Source organism: Aptenodytes patagonicus, chromosome 20 (assembly GCF_965638725.1).
Source record: "Aptenodytes patagonicus chromosome 20, bAptPat1.pri.cur, whole genome shotgun sequence".
Taxonomy (NCBI): Eukaryota; Metazoa; Chordata; class Aves; order Sphenisciformes; family Spheniscidae; genus Aptenodytes; species Aptenodytes patagonicus.
In genome coordinates this window covers 5640563-5655938 of record NC_134968.1, presented here as the reverse complement: position 1 = coordinate 5655938, position 15376 = coordinate 5640563, and the positions used below count along the sequence as shown (strand labels likewise).

General features: G+C 59.6%; 1 protein-coding gene across 3 annotated transcripts; it reads right to left on the bottom strand.

Annotated features, from left to right (window-relative positions):
• Positions 1-1319: 1319 nt before the first annotated feature.
• On the bottom strand, positions 1320-14653 carry KIF18B (kinesin family member 18B). Of its 3 annotated transcripts, XM_076356883.1 has the most exons (17): positions 14640-14653; positions 13726-14126; positions 10856-11013; positions 10272-10376; positions 9887-9997; positions 8182-8379; positions 7815-7991; positions 7358-7432; positions 7126-7238; positions 6688-6808; positions 6311-6426; positions 5352-5566; positions 4045-4576; positions 3149-3244; positions 2861-2952; positions 2338-2495; positions 1320-1558 (listed from the first exon to the last, which is right to left on the bottom strand). In XM_076356883.1, exons 2-16 carry the CDS (start codon positions 14105-14107, stop codon positions 2380-2382), a joined length of 2607 nt encoding a protein of 868 aa, XP_076212998.1. In that variant the 5' UTR covers positions 14108-14126; positions 14640-14653; the 3' UTR covers positions 1320-1558; positions 2338-2379. The 3 variants fall into 3 exon arrangements, with proteins under 3 accessions (XP_076212998.1, XP_076212997.1, XP_076212999.1); XM_076356882.1 differs by having other exon boundaries at positions 1320-2495; XM_076356884.1 differs by having other exon boundaries at positions 1320-2495; positions 6691-6808.
• Between the last annotated feature and the right edge of the window lie 723 nt (positions 14654-15376).

Sequence of the window (15376 nt, the reverse complement as noted above, 5' to 3'; positions counted from 1 at the left end):
CGCCAGAGCCTGGCCGGGGCTCGGGACGCCGGGTCCCCTTCCCAGCTCTGGGGGGGCCTGATCCTGCCATGGCCACGGCTGCGTGTGTGTGACCATGTCACCAGTCACAGGTGCACTGAGTTTGGGGGGTCTTTTGCCCCCCGTTGGCCCATGGCAGGGGGGAGTGAGGGCCGGGACCCCTCCCCGGGTGGGGGCCGGGTGCCAGGGGCTTTCCCCGGGCGGCTGAAAGGGGCTTTGTGCGGGGCCGGAGCCGGCGCTGCCCGGCACAGCGTGGGGTTCCTTTGTGCCGGGGCACCGCGCTGCCGGGAAAGGCAGGGGGAGGGATCCAGGCACGGCAGCGGTGATGGGCACGGGGCCACTGCCAGCATTGTCCCCTCGGAACCGTGGCGTCAGGGCCACAAAGTGGTGCACGGCCAGGCCTGGGGGACAGCCCAGGCAGGGGATGGGGGTGCTTTGGGGACACGGGGACATAAGGGACACACGGTGGCATCGGGGTGGGTGCCCCAAGAGGCGGCTGGGACGAAGCCAGGAGACAGGGGGTCCCTGGGGTGCTGGTGGGGGATGGGGACAGGTCTCGCCGGCTGGCAGCTAGATGGCAGCCGATGGCCAGGAAAGGCTCCCTGCCCTCTCAGGGACGGGGACATGCGGCCAGGCCCCGCTAGACCATGGCCACCATCGCTGGGCCACCAACAGCGGCCAGTCGGGGAGGGCTGTGGCAACAGCCCTGTCCCTGTGGGTGCAATTTGTGGGGACCCAGAGCCACTGGTGGGGACGTACAGGTGGGACTGGTGGCACTGGGGCAGCGCTCAGGGACAACCTCTTACTGCCACTTCCCCCTTTAGTCCCCAGAAGCTCCCCGTCCCCAGCCAGCCCTCCGTCCCCATACTAGGTGTTCCCATGTCCCCCCCCGGCTGTCCCCAACTAGTGTCACCAGCAGCAGACAGGGGTTTTTCCCCACAGAAACACCTGGTCTGGGGCACCTACGTACTCCACACGTGACGCTTGGTGTCCCCAGGCTGCCAGAACAGTGATACCCCTGTGGACACATGCTGTGTGACAGTCCATGGTGACAGGGGACCTCCATCCCTATAGACTGTCTTAAAGTCCCATAGGGTGGGGGGGACAGAGCGGGGGCGTGGGGGCTTCAGGGTCCTGCACAAGCCCCCGCACCGCTCCCCAAAGATTTATTTTCTCTCAGCTCCTACGCAGCCAGGATCAAAGCATGGAAAGCTGTCACTCCCGGCGGCTGCGGGGAGGCAGAGCTGGGCTCTCCCCCCTCCTCCTCCCCAGCCCCCTCTTAATGAGACAAACGAACCAGGAGCAGGCGGGAAGTTTTAATTAGAAGCTTCCAGCCTTTGAGAAGACAAAGGCGAGATCTGCCGCTGCCAGGCAGGAAAGTAGAGCAGGAGAAGGCAGTGACCCCGGCCCCCATGGGACAGCAGCACGCCCGGAGCCTGGTCCACCCTCCCCATCCTGCTCCTGCCGCGGTTGGTCACCTCTGAGGGTGGCTACAAGGAGCTGGTGCAGGCCGGCAGATGTGCCATGGTGCCCAGATGTGCTGTGGGAGGGCAGGAAGGGGGTCACAGAGGTGCTAGGGGACAGTCACAGGCCCCAGGTAGGGATGCTCAGAGCTCTCTGCCCCAGGACTAGGGGCGCGCAGGCAGTTGGAGGGGGGAGCCCAGAGGGACAAGGAGACGGGGGGTTGCAGCGACAGGGTTTCAGCAGGGCAAAACAGCACAGAAACGCTCTCCCCCACCTCTAAGCAAAGCAGCAGGAGCCGGGAGGGCAGGCAGCCTCCACCACCCCTTGCCTGCACCCTTGGACACTGAGCAAGCGGCCCAGACCCCAACAGGCACAGCAAAGCAGGCAGAAGGCACCCACGGGTGATGGGAGATGTGGGGTGAAGAGGGGAGCCCACCCCCAGGAGCAAGGGCCTTTTCCAGGCCCGCTCAGACGGGAGCTGCTTACCCAACCCTGGCTCCCCGTGTGAGGGGGAGGTGAGAAGAAACAGCCGCACGTCTCCCCGCGCCCCTCTGGTTTGAAACGAAAGGGTTTATTAAAAGCACATGTTATTTCTTAGCATCACCCATCTGTTAGCACTCGACACTCCGGCGCGGATTAGAGAGGGGCTGAGAGGGAACAGCAAAAATCCATCTGCCGCAAAAACACACAGGGCTGTGCCGAGGGGGGGGACATGCAATGGGGGATGCAGCCAGGACCCTGGGCAGGAGGCAGCGGGGGGGTAAGTTTAGGGGTAGAAGAAGGGCTTGAGGGGATCTTTGTGAGGCTGCAGGAAAGATGGGATAGTGCTCCCAGAGAAAGGAAGAAGTTTGGCACCTGGGTTTGGAGATGGGGAGGGATCCTGGACAGTAGAGCCCATCAGCATAAGAGCTTCATTGGCTGGGGGGTGGGAGCAGGGGGGGCCTTGCCAAGTGCTGTGAGCTCTTTGGTGGTCCTCTTCCTGCCCTTCCAGGCGAGAGTGCCCGAAGGACGTTCTGAGGATGGAAAGAGGAGAGAAACGGATGAGGCAGCTCCTGGGTAAAAGCAGCAAACCCAGGTCCCCTCCTGACAGAGATCCAGGCGCTGCCAGCTCCCTCCCCCTTTCTACCCCTCTCCAAGCACCCACCGCCCTTCCCTGAGGCTGTGGCCACAGCCAGGAAGCAGCAAACCCCAAACAGCATCTTCCACCAGCACCAAAATGTCCCAATTCCAGGTATTTCCCCCCCCAAACTGAAATGGGTCTGGCACAGCACCAGTTTGCTGCCTGCCCTGAGGCAGGGATCACTCACACAGCCCATCGTGCTGTGGGGAGAGTGGTTCCCCAGGCACCTGGCTGGGTGCAGAGGGGCGCAGGGCTCACCTGGACGCAGGGAGGGCTGTGCAGATCTCTGGCTGCTGCTCGGGAGTTGGGTGATGCAGCTCTGGAGCCCACCCAGGAAGGGAGAAGCGGTGCTGTGAAAGAGAAAGAGGCCATTTTAAATCCCCAAGGCTCAGGCCCCCCCATCGTCCCCAGATGTCACAGGCGAGGTGGAGTCGACGCAGGCAGGGATAGGGGCTCAAGCCCCAGCGGGGAGCACAGGCAGGAGCTGCCAGCCCTTGCTGCCTGCACAGAGCACTCTGAGGCACGGGGTGCCGGCGGCTGTCTCACCTCTCCAGTCGCCTCCGCTTCTGCGCAGAGGCTTTGGAAACCGAGGAGGGCTTGGGGATGGAGGAACCCCTCACAGCAAACACTGAGACGCAGGCTCTGCAGCCAAAGAAAAAGAGGGTTAGTGTCAGGGCCGGATCCCGACCACCCGCTCTCACAAGGCTGGGAGGCAACCGGGCCAACGCCATTCACCTGCGGGGAACAGGAAACCTGCCCAGTTTTGTAGGGGAAAATGATTTAAACAGGGATAAATCCTCAGGAGATCTGCGCAGGAGGTGGCAGCCGCCCGGGTACTGCTGTTCCCTAAGGTGGTCAGGCCGTTCCCCTGTACCTCAGTTTCCCCAGTTACCCTCTATAGGAGCTATTTCCTAGAGCTATAGGAGGAGATAGGGAGATCTAAGGGTGTCCTGCATTACCAAGGGCGTGCCAATCTCTGTTTTTGGATGGCCACACAAATTCATGCAGCTCTGTAAAAGCCAGAGCCTGTTTGAAGCACCAGCAATAACAAAAAAAAAAAGCCAAAACCAAAAACCAACCAAACGAAAAACCCCACAGTGTGCAGTCCCAACCCTCACTCCAACCTCTCTGGGAGGAGAGGCGATGCCCCACCTGCTTCCCAACCAGCACTTGGGGCTCCAGAAGCCATCTGGAGGATGCTCCTCCATGTCCAAGGGCAAAAAGGAGAAGAAATAGATTTCCTTGGAATGCTTTTTATATCTTTGCAAGCGATTCACACACGAGCTTGGCCCGCTGGCTGCCCGTCCGCAGGCCGAGTGCCTTCTGCCCAGTCTCCCCTCTTAGCAGAGCTGCAGTGATCCACAAAGGATTCACCCAGACAGCAAGACCACAGAGAGGGGAATCGCCAAAAACATGGGTAACCCATCCAGGGCAGCACTTACTTGGGCACAAAGGGGCCCTCCTGCTTGTTTAGGAGGCTCTGGACATTCTCCCAGACAGGGAATTCAGGCAGGCTGAAGGCAGCTGGTTCAGCCACGCCAAGTGAACTGCTGTCCTCGCAGATCTCAAAGGTCACATTCAGGTCGTGGACAGGCAGGGTGCAGCAGTTTTGGGCAGCCGACATCGCCAGGGGCACGCGGCTTTTGGTGACAGTCAGTGGACAGATTTTGGGGGTGCAACACGATGGCACCGGGGAGACAGGGAGTGCCTGGGCTGCTGCTTTGAGACAGGAGGTGCCTAGGCTCTGCGTCGCCCTCGGAGTCTCTGCTTCTTTCCCACCTCTCCGCTGGTGTTTCATCTGCATTTTGAGGCTGCGGGGAGTTCCTGATTGGGAAGCACTGTTCATCTCCGACCTCCTCCTCTTCTTAATCGGGCTGGGAGCCGCTGGTGTGGGACTGGAGAGCGGAGCGAGCTGCTGCAAGCACTGCAGGGCAGTGCTCGTCACAGGGGCACTGGGCATAGCGACAGATGCCTCTGATAAAGGAGCAGAGAAGAAAGTCACCTCCCTGTCTGCAGTTTCCAGGCACCCGCAAACCCTGGGGCATCCCCCTCTGCCCCCCATCACAGCTCAGCGGAGATCCGCCCAGCGAGCCCTACAGCAGCCGTTTGTCAGCGGGTGTTTCCATCAAACCGTGTTAAACCCAGAGGAAAAGAGGCAACACAAATAATCCTGCGCCTTGCCAGCCTCAAGGCACCAGACTGGTCCCAAAGCAAGTGCCCCGTGGCAATGCCCGGTCTGTCCCTGGAAAACAGGGTCTGCAGAGCTCACAGCTTCACTATCAGGTTCGGCCTTGGCACCGAGGATGAGGAGGAAGAGCTCAGCCCTGGTCAGACGCAGGCTGCCAGCTGGGAGGCTGCAGCCGGGCTGACTTGGGCAAACGTACCATGGAGGAGCAAATAAGACAAGAGAAAATTAGGATCAGAACTGCTGCTTTGGTCTCCTGAAGCAGAAGTATCACTCACATTTAAGCTGACTTGCACAAACATGCTGAGCTCCCCGGAGACAAGGGCTGCTCACGGCTCCTGCCATGCCCCGGGCTGCCAGAGATGCTGGCTAGCCTGAAACGTTCTACAAAGTGAGGCTGGAGATGCTCTCGGCGTGCCCCGCTGGCCACAACGTCAGGAGAAACTTGTCTCTCTGCCCTGTGCCCACAGCTGGGAGCTGCCCCCAACTACCACCGGCTCCTCCAGCGCATGCCGAGACAAAGGAGAGGGAACAGCACCAACTATCCCAAATCCAAATCCTCACCGTCACAGCCCTGCTGCATCCTCGGGGCTGGGGTGGCCCCGCTGACCTCTACGGGTCTGTTCGGAGACTTGACTTGCTCCAGGCTTACACCAGCCTCCTGATGGACCAGGCGCTCCAGTTCCTCAAATTCAGAGACCGTGTCAGGAGTTAAGAGGTTGGCAGCCTTCAGGAGGGAATACTGCTTTCGGGCAACGCTCAGGATAGCAGCTACAAGCCTGGGACAGAGAGACAGACCCAGGAACCATTTAGGTGAGCTTGAGCCAGTGGCACCAGTACCAGAGCTCAGCACCACCAGCATCACCTCTGAGACACCTCCTTGGGTGGGGCAGAGCCTGTTAGCAGAGTTTTGGGGTAAGAGAGGCAAACCTTGAAGCTGTGAGATACCCAAGCTGTAAATATCTTACTGGAGAACCTCAGCTGTGAGTTGTGTGTTCACCTGTTGGTTACAAGGGACCAAACGGCATCCACAGGCTTTTTGCCGGGCCTCAGACACTCGTTAGCTTGGCTAGAGGCAGAGATCCAGGCACACGTCAAGGCCAGTGTCCCTCAAGAGACCTCTCTAAAGAGGTTCATTCTGCCAAGATGCCTGGGGCAGAGACATCAGCAGATGGTGCCATGGGAGCCCTGCCAGGGCAGGACCTGGGGGAGCTGAGGCAGGAGGAAAGACTTCGCGGAGGTAATTTCAGGACTAACAACACACATTTAAGGCTCACACAGTTGCTGTGCCTGGAAACCTTCATTGCTGGCATTTCCAGGAGAGATTATACCATGGGATTAGATCCCTGGGAGCCAAATCCCTTATTTTACAGGGCAGGCAATCATCTGCAAGCAAAGACCTGGTTCCACGTCCATCTAGACCATCCCAAGGATGGCTACATGCAACACAGGAGGGTGGACAACTCGTCCTCCATAGGCAAACAAGAGGAAGTGGCACATGGGGACAGCACGAGGCCACTCACGTCTCTCTCTGGCTGCCGGACAACCCCTGTAGAAGGCAGCTTGGTTTCTTCGGTTCCAGCTGGACATCTGTCTGGTGGGTTGCTCTGGGGCTGCTGGGAGGCATTTCCTCTGGAGCCTGGAGCAATCACCCAAAAGCCCAGAATTAGCCCATATTCAAACTGTTTCGTCCCCAAATTCCCTGTTAGCTGGGAAGTTAAGGGGTTTTGCTAACAATCCACAGCCCAGCACATGCTGAGCCAGGACCCCACAACCCGGCTGAGCTCCTGCCCTCTCCCAGCATGCCCAGTGTACCCCACGAGGGTATTTGAGCCTCCCAGCCTCTTCGGGCCCTGCTTGTCATGCCAAGCCCTCCCGTGCTGCCCACCCCTTATCTCACCACCTCCTCCGATTCCAGCTGCATCTGAACAGGCCATCCATCTTCCACCTCCTGCTGCTCTCCATCAGTCTCCCTCTGATCATCCAGGGCCAAGCACGTCTTTGGGACAGCTTCCTCCAACCTACAGAAGCCAGAGAAGAAGCCACTGAGCCACAGATCCTCTGGTGAAGCCGTCATTTTGTGTAAGAAGTTTTGGGATGGATCAAACAGATTTGGCCTTTGCAACCCAGCTTCCCTCAGTGCTTGCACACTATGGTCTGTCAGGTTCATTACCACACCCGGCCACAGTCGAGATGATGGTGCACACCAGCAGAGAAGCTCATCTGCTTTCTGACAGACACCTAGGCTCCGACCGGCACTAAAACCCTGCAGGCTCCTTGACACGGGGGACAGCAGGAGGTCACACCAAGCTCTGTCCCTCCTCCCCACCAGCCTCACCTGGGCAGCACCACTGGGCTCAAGCTGAGGGGAGCCAGCGGCCCCAGCGCCTGGTTCTCTGCCTCCCGGGCAGCGTCCTCATAGGCACGGAGCTTTGCCCGCAGATCTGCCACCTGTGAGGAAGGATCATCTGTTGCTCAGACGGTTTTACAGCCCCCGGGAGCTCAGAGGTCCACGTCCCAGGCAAACCACAGCTAAAGACAGAGCCCTGCCCTCCCCACCAGCATCTCACCTCCGCTTTCAGCTGCTCACAGATCACGGCGTATTTACTAATGTGGCAGTCGAAGCTGAGCACATTGCTCTTCAGCTGCAGAGACAGGGACAAGGGAGAGGTTAAAGAAGCACTGGGGCAGCACGTACCCCTCTCCCAACACTAGAGCAGCACAGCTAACTCAGCCTCCTCCAGGCTCCAGGGTGGCTGCAGTGGACATGATCTGTGCTCAGGGACCCCCTGTCCCAGCCTTTTTGGGCTCTGGGCTGAGGAGCTTTAGCAGAAGAGCTTTAGTACACAGTGTTTGGAGCTTCATCAGCTGCTTTCTGCCCAGAGCGGCACCCCCAGAGCTGGAAAACTCAAGCTGGAGAAGGGAGGCACCCACTAATCTACCCCACCATGCACCAGGCTCCTTCCCAGACATCCCCAGCAGCTCCCAAACACACGGCAGATCACCATCGTAACGAGAGGTCCTCACCGACAGCTTGATCTCCTTGGCCCTGTTGGCATACTTGAGTGTGTTGTAGGTGTCCTCGTAGGCCAGCACAGAGGGACTCACAGCAGCAATCATGATGGTACGGCAGTTACCGCCAATGGAGTCCTTCAGCAAGCGTGTGAGCTTGCTGTCCCGGTACGGGATGTGGGTTTTCTTGCTCTGTACCAAGAGATCAAGAGTCTGCTCAGCTCTCAGCCCTTGGACGCTCAGCTCCGAATCCTGTGTCACCGGGGGATGGCCACGCTCGTCCCACAGCACCTTTCAGAGCCCAGCCCAGGCTGCCTTCCTCACTGCACCAGCTAGACCGTCACTTGAGGACGCCCCTCACATTCACCCACCCCGGCATTACCTTTGCATCAGCCAGCGCATTGATGACATTGATGAGGGCCAGCAGCGAGCGGTTGATGTTGGCACCCTCCCGGAGCCGCTCTCCCTTGGTGTTGGTGACTGAAGCTCGCTCCGAGCCTGCCAGGTCAATCAAGCTCATCTTGGCCACTTGCAGATCCTGAGTGAGGCCACCAATGCGGTCCTGCTGCTTCACATAGATCTGCAAGGGCAGAGATCGGTGAGGCTGCAGCTCAACAAGGCACACAGGGTTGCTGGTTGGAGCCAGCATCACCAGTTTCAATGTTTATAAGAGGATGGGGAAGAGGATCACACAGGTCGTGAGATCGAGCAGGGAGAAAGAGAGGAGCCTAGCATGCCGAGAAGACAAGCCAAAAACTCGGCAGTGACACAAGTAGCAAAGCCACGGAAGGGATCTCCCAAGAAGTGACAGAGCTACGGAAAATAATCAGCATCTCCTACACTCGGTGAGCGAGCAGGGTACAGCTGGTCGGGTCCCCGAAGGGCAACACGCCAACCCAGAGCCCTGGCACGACCTGGGAAGTGCTCACACGTGGTGGCAGTCCCAGCCCCGACTCCGACTGTGGATTCTGCCAGCAAACTCAGACGCCAACAGGGGCTGCAAGCCCCCAGCCACAATCTCGTAGTGCCCCCAGGGAGGCATCCAGCCAGGGCTTTCGGTGCCAAGCCCAGTTCCCGGCTGGTGCGGGCAAGGAGGGACACAGCCACCAAGACTCACCTGGTAGCATCGCTCCGTAACTTCCCCTTCTGCATCCCTAAAGATCTCCCAGAAGAAGCAAACACTTCCCCCACTGCCCTATAACAACCTCAGCCCCCCAGGAGCAACTCCTGCATGGACTGGAGGTGCCACAGAGATGCTGGAGGCCGGTAACCGGTCCTGCATCCTCACCAGACCGCGGTTTGCCTGCCGGGAGACAGAGCCAGCAGCGGGAAGGGCAGATTTCCAGCACAGTTAATGGATTCGCGGCAGGCAGGAATCCAGCACCCACTGACAAGCCCAGCTGGGAAGCTGGCTGGGAAAGCATCCAGACACCTGGACTTCCCCCCTGCAAGCAGTAACGGGCAAGGCACCAGGTTCAGACTGAAATTACAGTTAGAGCCCTCCGTCTCCCCATGCAGCCGTGACGGCCCTGCTAATTCAGGGAACGGCCTGGCTGGAATTGAAATCAACTGGCAGGTTTGCATGGGAGAGCACTGAGAAACCAAGGGGTGGCAAATTTACAGACCCCTGGGGGAGTGTAATTCCTGGCGCAGTGCCGAGGGGGACACGACGGAGGAGACAGCCTGCCCGCGGCACCTGGGGGGAGGCACAAGCAGAAGCCAGCAATAATCGTCCCCCTTTGCTCTGGGTCAGGTTTTAGGTACGGCTCCCACACGCTAAGTCGACAAGAGCCAAAAGCACAAAGTGAAATTTCAGCCTTTGGGAGACGTAACACCAAGCTGGGAGTACAGGGCTGTCCAGGAGACGTGGCCACTAGCATGACCAGTACATGCTGTCCTGCTGCAGCACCGGCTAGTGGCCTGCCGAGCCCCGTACCCCTCTTTTTGGGGCCATGACCACCCCGATTTTCCCCTGGCACACCAGGAGCAGCAGCAGGAACCCTGCGATGCTGGTCCTGGCATGGGCTTGCTCCCTAGCCCCCTTTTCGGCACAGATCCTGAGCGATACCACAACCACCAGCCCTCACCTGGAAGATGGCATGTGAGCGGGAGGAGGTGGCGTTGGCATCAGTGGGATGCTGTGTCCGGTTTTTGTTGCCGTTGGCCAACATCTCCAGGAGCTGCTCTGCCGACGCAGGCTGGGAGAGAACAGGCAGAGGGGAGGTATCAGCACACCCCGTACGCAGGCACTGAGACAACCCAACACCAAGCAGCCACGGCGACTCAGGCTGAGAGATCCCACAACTCTGTGGGTCTCGTTTCAGCTCGGGGTCACATTTGCTGCCAGCCAGGAGCCCCACAGACAGTGCTCCCGTGTCTTCACACGCACCCATGTCCCCAGGACACGCATCCGCTTTCAGAACTGGTGTAGGTGCAGCGTTGCCCAGACCTTGTGCCCATTTTTATACTCACCTGGTGGAAAGAGAGACCCTGAACCACAACTCCTTTCTCGGGATCCTCCCGGATGGCCAGAGGGCCCTTGGGCTCCAGCAGGTCGTGAATCTGTTCGTTGTACACCTGGTGCAGGGAACATGATGTAAGGCTGAGGTTTGGTTCCCCGGCAGCGAGCAGGGAGAGGAGCTTTGTATGCCAGGGTCACGCACAACCGGGTGTCCCCCCCAACACCACCTCCGGGACCTTCTTACACCAAGAGCACCTGACGGTGCTCTAAATGCAGAGGACAGCCTGGGAGGGCTTTACTGGCAAGTCACTGCGCCACCGCTTCTCCAAAGCCAGGAAGCCCTCAGTGCTGTGTGGACCACGGCAAGGAAGAGAAAATTCCCCAACTCCAGATGGGAGAAACCAGCAGCACCAGTTCACCGAACTGGGTGGGTGAGCCTGCTTCCAGTTCAGCTCTAGGGCTGCCCTGGGGACACCGGGCACAGCTGGCAGCTCAGCAAGTACCCCGAGCGTGGCACTACAGGGTCCGGATCAACCCCAAATCTTAGCGACGGTGACCCAGAGGCAGGAGGGGACATGGCTCGGCTGCAGAGTACCTCCTGGTAGGAGACTAGGACCTCGCAGCTCTTCTCCTCCTTTCTGGCCTCAATCCTCTTGTACAGCTCCACCATGGTGAGGTACATGATGCCGGGGCTTTTCTCTGAGCCCAGCATGGTGTAGGTTTTTCCTGCTCCCGTCGCGCCGTAGGCAAACACTGGGAGGAGAAAGAGTGGATGGTTGAAACATTCATTAATTAACAGGAGCAGCGTAACATCCGCTCCTTGCTGGAGAGGAAAGCTTCCCGCAGCAACCCCTGCAGCGGGGGTCGCTCACAGGCTTTGCTGAGACAAGGCAAAGCTAATTACCCTCTGTGCTGGCTGCACTATCCTTTAGTGCAATTTTTTTTCCTCTTTTCAGCCTCTCTAATTTAGCAGACACAGACAAAACGAGTCCCCAAACCATCACCTGCTTAGATGCTCAAGTCACCCCTGAACCTTCCCTTTAACAAGCTGAGCAGCCCCGTTCCCCCGTCTCTTACCAGAAGGTGTTTCTTCTTCCAGACCTTGTAATTCATCTCATTTCCCCCCCCCCATCTTTCAACACCCTCTTTGAAGCATCACCATCAGAGCAGGACACACTAATCTAGAGAGCCTCAGCCCTTCTCCCCATTAGCAGCACTCGGTGCTTCGTGACTCTCTCATTTGAGGATCCTGGAGTTATTTTATGCAGATAGAGATAGGAGACGTGCCTGCCAGGTGGGCACGGTGACAGAGGCAGCCTTCAGCAGCTCGCAGAGCATGCCGGAGAGCCAGGAATAGCATCCTCCGGTCCCAGTGCCCGGCCCAGCGCATGATTAGACAGGAGAGCAGTCGTCTCCCGCTCAGTGCCTGCCTCACAGAAGTGATGTGCTTGTTAAGCCGCTCGTCTGCTGACAGCTTGAGAATGGCACGAGGGTCTGCAGCTTTCAGACCCGGCTTTATGGCACTGCAAGCCTGGGAGATGCTCGTGAGGGGCACAGCAGCCCCCAAAGCACCCCAAGACGTGTCTGCTTCACCCCAGATCCTGCTCCAAAACTCAGCATCCTCCTGAAGCTCTGCCCATTACGGTGATTCGGGCTAGGAAGGGATGGCGAAACCAAGGTGCTCTTTGTGCCACGGATCCACCTGATTTCTTCCCATCCTTCCTCCCCCAGGAGAGCAGAGAACAAGCGATCCTCATCCCTCGAAATGCCTGGAAATCGCCTGCCCAGCCTCATTTTCTACCCCAGTGCCCGCCTCCATCCTCTACATCATGCCTCCTAAAGCACCGAGCACTGTTGCAGCCCCTGTTATCGCAGAACCACAGAACAGCCCAGGCTGGGAGGGACCTGGAGAGATCATCTAGAGTTCAAGCTTTCGTGGGAAAGGGAACCCAGATGAAGTTCTCACACCCTGTCCAGTGGTGTCTTGAACACCTCCAGCTGTGGGGACTCCGCCACGTCCCCAGGGAGGTTGCTCCAGTGAATGTTCTCACTGTAAAAAAAGTCTTATATTGGGATGAAACCTCTCCCGGTGCCACACGTACCTGTTGCCCCTTGTCTTTTCCTTGTGGCAAGAGAGCCTCCATCGTCTCTGTAGCTGCCCTTTAAGTACTCAAAAACTGATGAGGTTCCCCCCCGAGTCTTCTCTTCTCCAGGGAGAAGAGACCCAACTCCTTCAGCCTTTCCTCCTCGGGCAGATTCTCCAGCCCTCAGATCATCTCCATGGCCCTCCTTTGGAAAGTCTCCACTCTGTCCACATCCTTCTTGACTTGTGGGGACTGGAGCTGGACACAGCACTGGGTGGGATGACCACATCTCTATCTGAGCTAGAAATGCCCCTGTGGATGCAGCCCCAAATCCAACTTGCCTTTGCTGCTGCCGCGGCACACTGCTGACTCCCATTCAGGCCGTTGTCCAGCAGGACCTCCAGGTCCCTCCCAGCGAGGCTGCTCCCCAGCCACACAGATCCCAGCCTGTACTGGGCTCCTGGGTTATTCCATCCCAGGTGCAGGACTTTGTAATCATCTTGTTAAACTTCACACTGTTCTTGCTCATCTGCTCTTCCAGCCCAGCCAGGTCTCTCCCCACCTGCTCTACAAACCCCCTCCAACAAGAGAGGGGATGAGACCCTACCTGGTCCAGCTCTGGGGACCCCAGTACAAGACAGACATGGGCCTGTCAGAGAGGGCCCAGAAAGTGATCCAAGGGCTGGAACAGCTCTGCTATGGAGAAAGGCTGAGAGAGTTGGGGTTGTTCAGCCTGGAGAAGAGAAGGCTTCGGGGAGACCTTATTGCAGCTGCTCAGTATTAAAAGGGGCTTACAAGAAAGACAGAGAGAGACTTTTTACCAGGGCCTGTAGTGACAGGACAAGGGGCAATGGTTTTAAACTGACTGAGGGCAGGTTTAGATTGGACATAATGAAGAAATATTTTACGATGAGGGTGGTGAGGCACTGGAACAGGTTGCCCAGAGAAGCTGTGGATGCCCCATCCCTGGAAGTGTTCAAGGTCAGGCTGGACGGGGCTCTGAGCAACCTGGTCTAGTGACAGATGTCCCTGCCCACGGCAGGGGGTTGGACTGGATGATCTTTCAAGGTCCCTTCCAACCCAAACCATCCTGTGATTCTATTAGAGCACTTCATGTTTCACTTCCCCTCATTTACCTGCCGAGATGAGATGACATTTCCATATCAGGAACATCCCTGTCCTGACCACACTTGCAATCGCCCCAGCTGGGTGCTACCAACAAGTTTAAGGCTATTTGTTCTTGTGTTGCTGTTGTGTCCGCCCTCTCCCCAACTGCTTGGGGGCTTTCAAAATAAACCCACAGCTCCGCTGAGCCCACCCAGCCCGGGAGCAGATGGGGCAGGAGCTCCTGCAGAGATTGAAGGCGCTCGCCAGGTCTTACCGGAGCAGTTGTAGCCATTGAGGACGCTGTCCAACCCCTCACGGGTGGTGTGCTGGAACACCTCCTCCTGCGTGGCCCCCTCCCCAAAAACCCGGTCAAAGATGAACTTCAGGTCCTTGCTCTGGTGCTTGGGCCCGCGGGCAGGCAGCACACTGCCAGGGGGGTCGCCACGCTCCTCAGGGTCGAAGATGAGGATGTGCTGGTCGACGACGCGCAGGATGGGGTGCGCGGCCCGCTCTCGCTCGCAGGGAGCAGGGGGCCGCACACGCACCATAACGGCCACGGTGCCCTCCTCAGGCGGGGGCCCAGCACCATGGGGACAGAGGGGAGCTGGGGTGGGGGCACGGTGCTGGCTGGAGGACATGGCTCTGGGTTCGAACATCCCAGGGGCCTCACGCACTCTGGGGGTGGAGGGGGAAATGGGTCAGCCGGGGGGTGAAGGGGGAGCCCGAGGCCGGGCAAGGCCTTGCACCCCCACCCCTGCTCCCACCCCCTCCCTATCCTAACCCCCGCCGGTGCCCCTACAGCCACCTTATAACCCCCCCTCAGCTTCCCCAACGACCCTACACCCCCCCTTCGGGCCCCTATAGCCCCTCCCACAGCCCTGTCCCCCGCTTCAGACCCCCACAGCCCCCCTCACAGCCCAGCCCCCCCTCACAGTCCGACGCCCCCCCCCAGGCCCTTACTTCCCCCGTTCAGGCCCCTGTAGCCCCCCCCCCCCAGTCATACCCCCCTTCAGGCCCCTATAGCCCGCCCCGGGCCCCTGCTCCGCCCTGCCCAGGGCCCTTCCTACCGCCCCCGGGCCCCCATACCACCTCCTCCGAAACACTATACCACTCCCCCAGCCCCTATAGATACTCCCCAACCCGATCGACCCCTCCGGGCCCCTGTACCCCCACCCCGGGCCCCCGCACCCGCCCCTCCGCCTTCCGCCGCTCGCCTCAACGCCCCCAACGACACTCACCCGCCACTTCCGCCGCTCCGCTTTCAAACGGTCCGGCAGGCCCCGCCCTCCTTCCTGATTGGCCGCTCGCCCCGCCTCCCCTCCCATTGGCTCCCCCGCGCCGCGTGCCCCACCCGCCCCGCGCGGTGCCCCATGGGAGTTGTAGTCCCGCCGTGCCCTGGGCTGGCCGCCATCTTTCCCCCCTGCCCCATCCTCATCCGCTGCCGTGGCCACCGGGCCGGGGCGGCCCCCTCAGGGGGGGGAGAACCGGCGGCCCAAGCGCTGTATAGCGGAGAGAGCCCAGCCAAGGTCCCGGGGGGGCCTGAGGGGCCCGGGGTCCCCGCTGGTGCCAGCCGGAGTGGTGGCTGCATCCACACCAGGTCTTAATGGCGGCCTTCTCCTCACAGCTCAGAGCTGACAGCCCCGGCCCTAACGAGCCCCCGCTGCCCGGCCGCCACCTCGTCCCTATTAATTACTGCTGAGAAATGAGCACCGGGGACCCGCCGGGGCCTGGGGGGGTCACACCCACCCCCGCGCCCTGTCCCCAGGGCCACCCATGCGTCCCCAATGGCTCCTGTCCTCTGACCCCACCGCAGCTGCTCAGGAGGCAGCCGGTGGCCCCAGGCACCCGCTGTCACCTCTAATTGGGCCACGTCCTGCCCGCGCCGAGGCAGCGGTGACAGGTGTGTGTGCCGGAGGGTCCCCACG

Bases quoted from the DNA above. Each gene is read 5' to 3' on its own strand.
- KIF18B (XM_076356882.1), bottom strand. From the start codon at position 14,107: ATGTTCGAACCCAGAGCCATGTCCTCCAGCCAGCACCGTGCCCCCACC. The intron at 11,014-13,725 runs GTAAGACCTGGC...TTCTCCTCCCAG, and splicing joins CAATGGCTACAACTGCTCCG to TGTTTGCCTACGGCGCGACG. The intron at 4,577-5,351 runs GTGAGGATTTGG...CTCCTTTATCAG, and splicing joins GATGCAGCAGGGCTGTGACG to AGGCATCTGTCGCTATGCCC.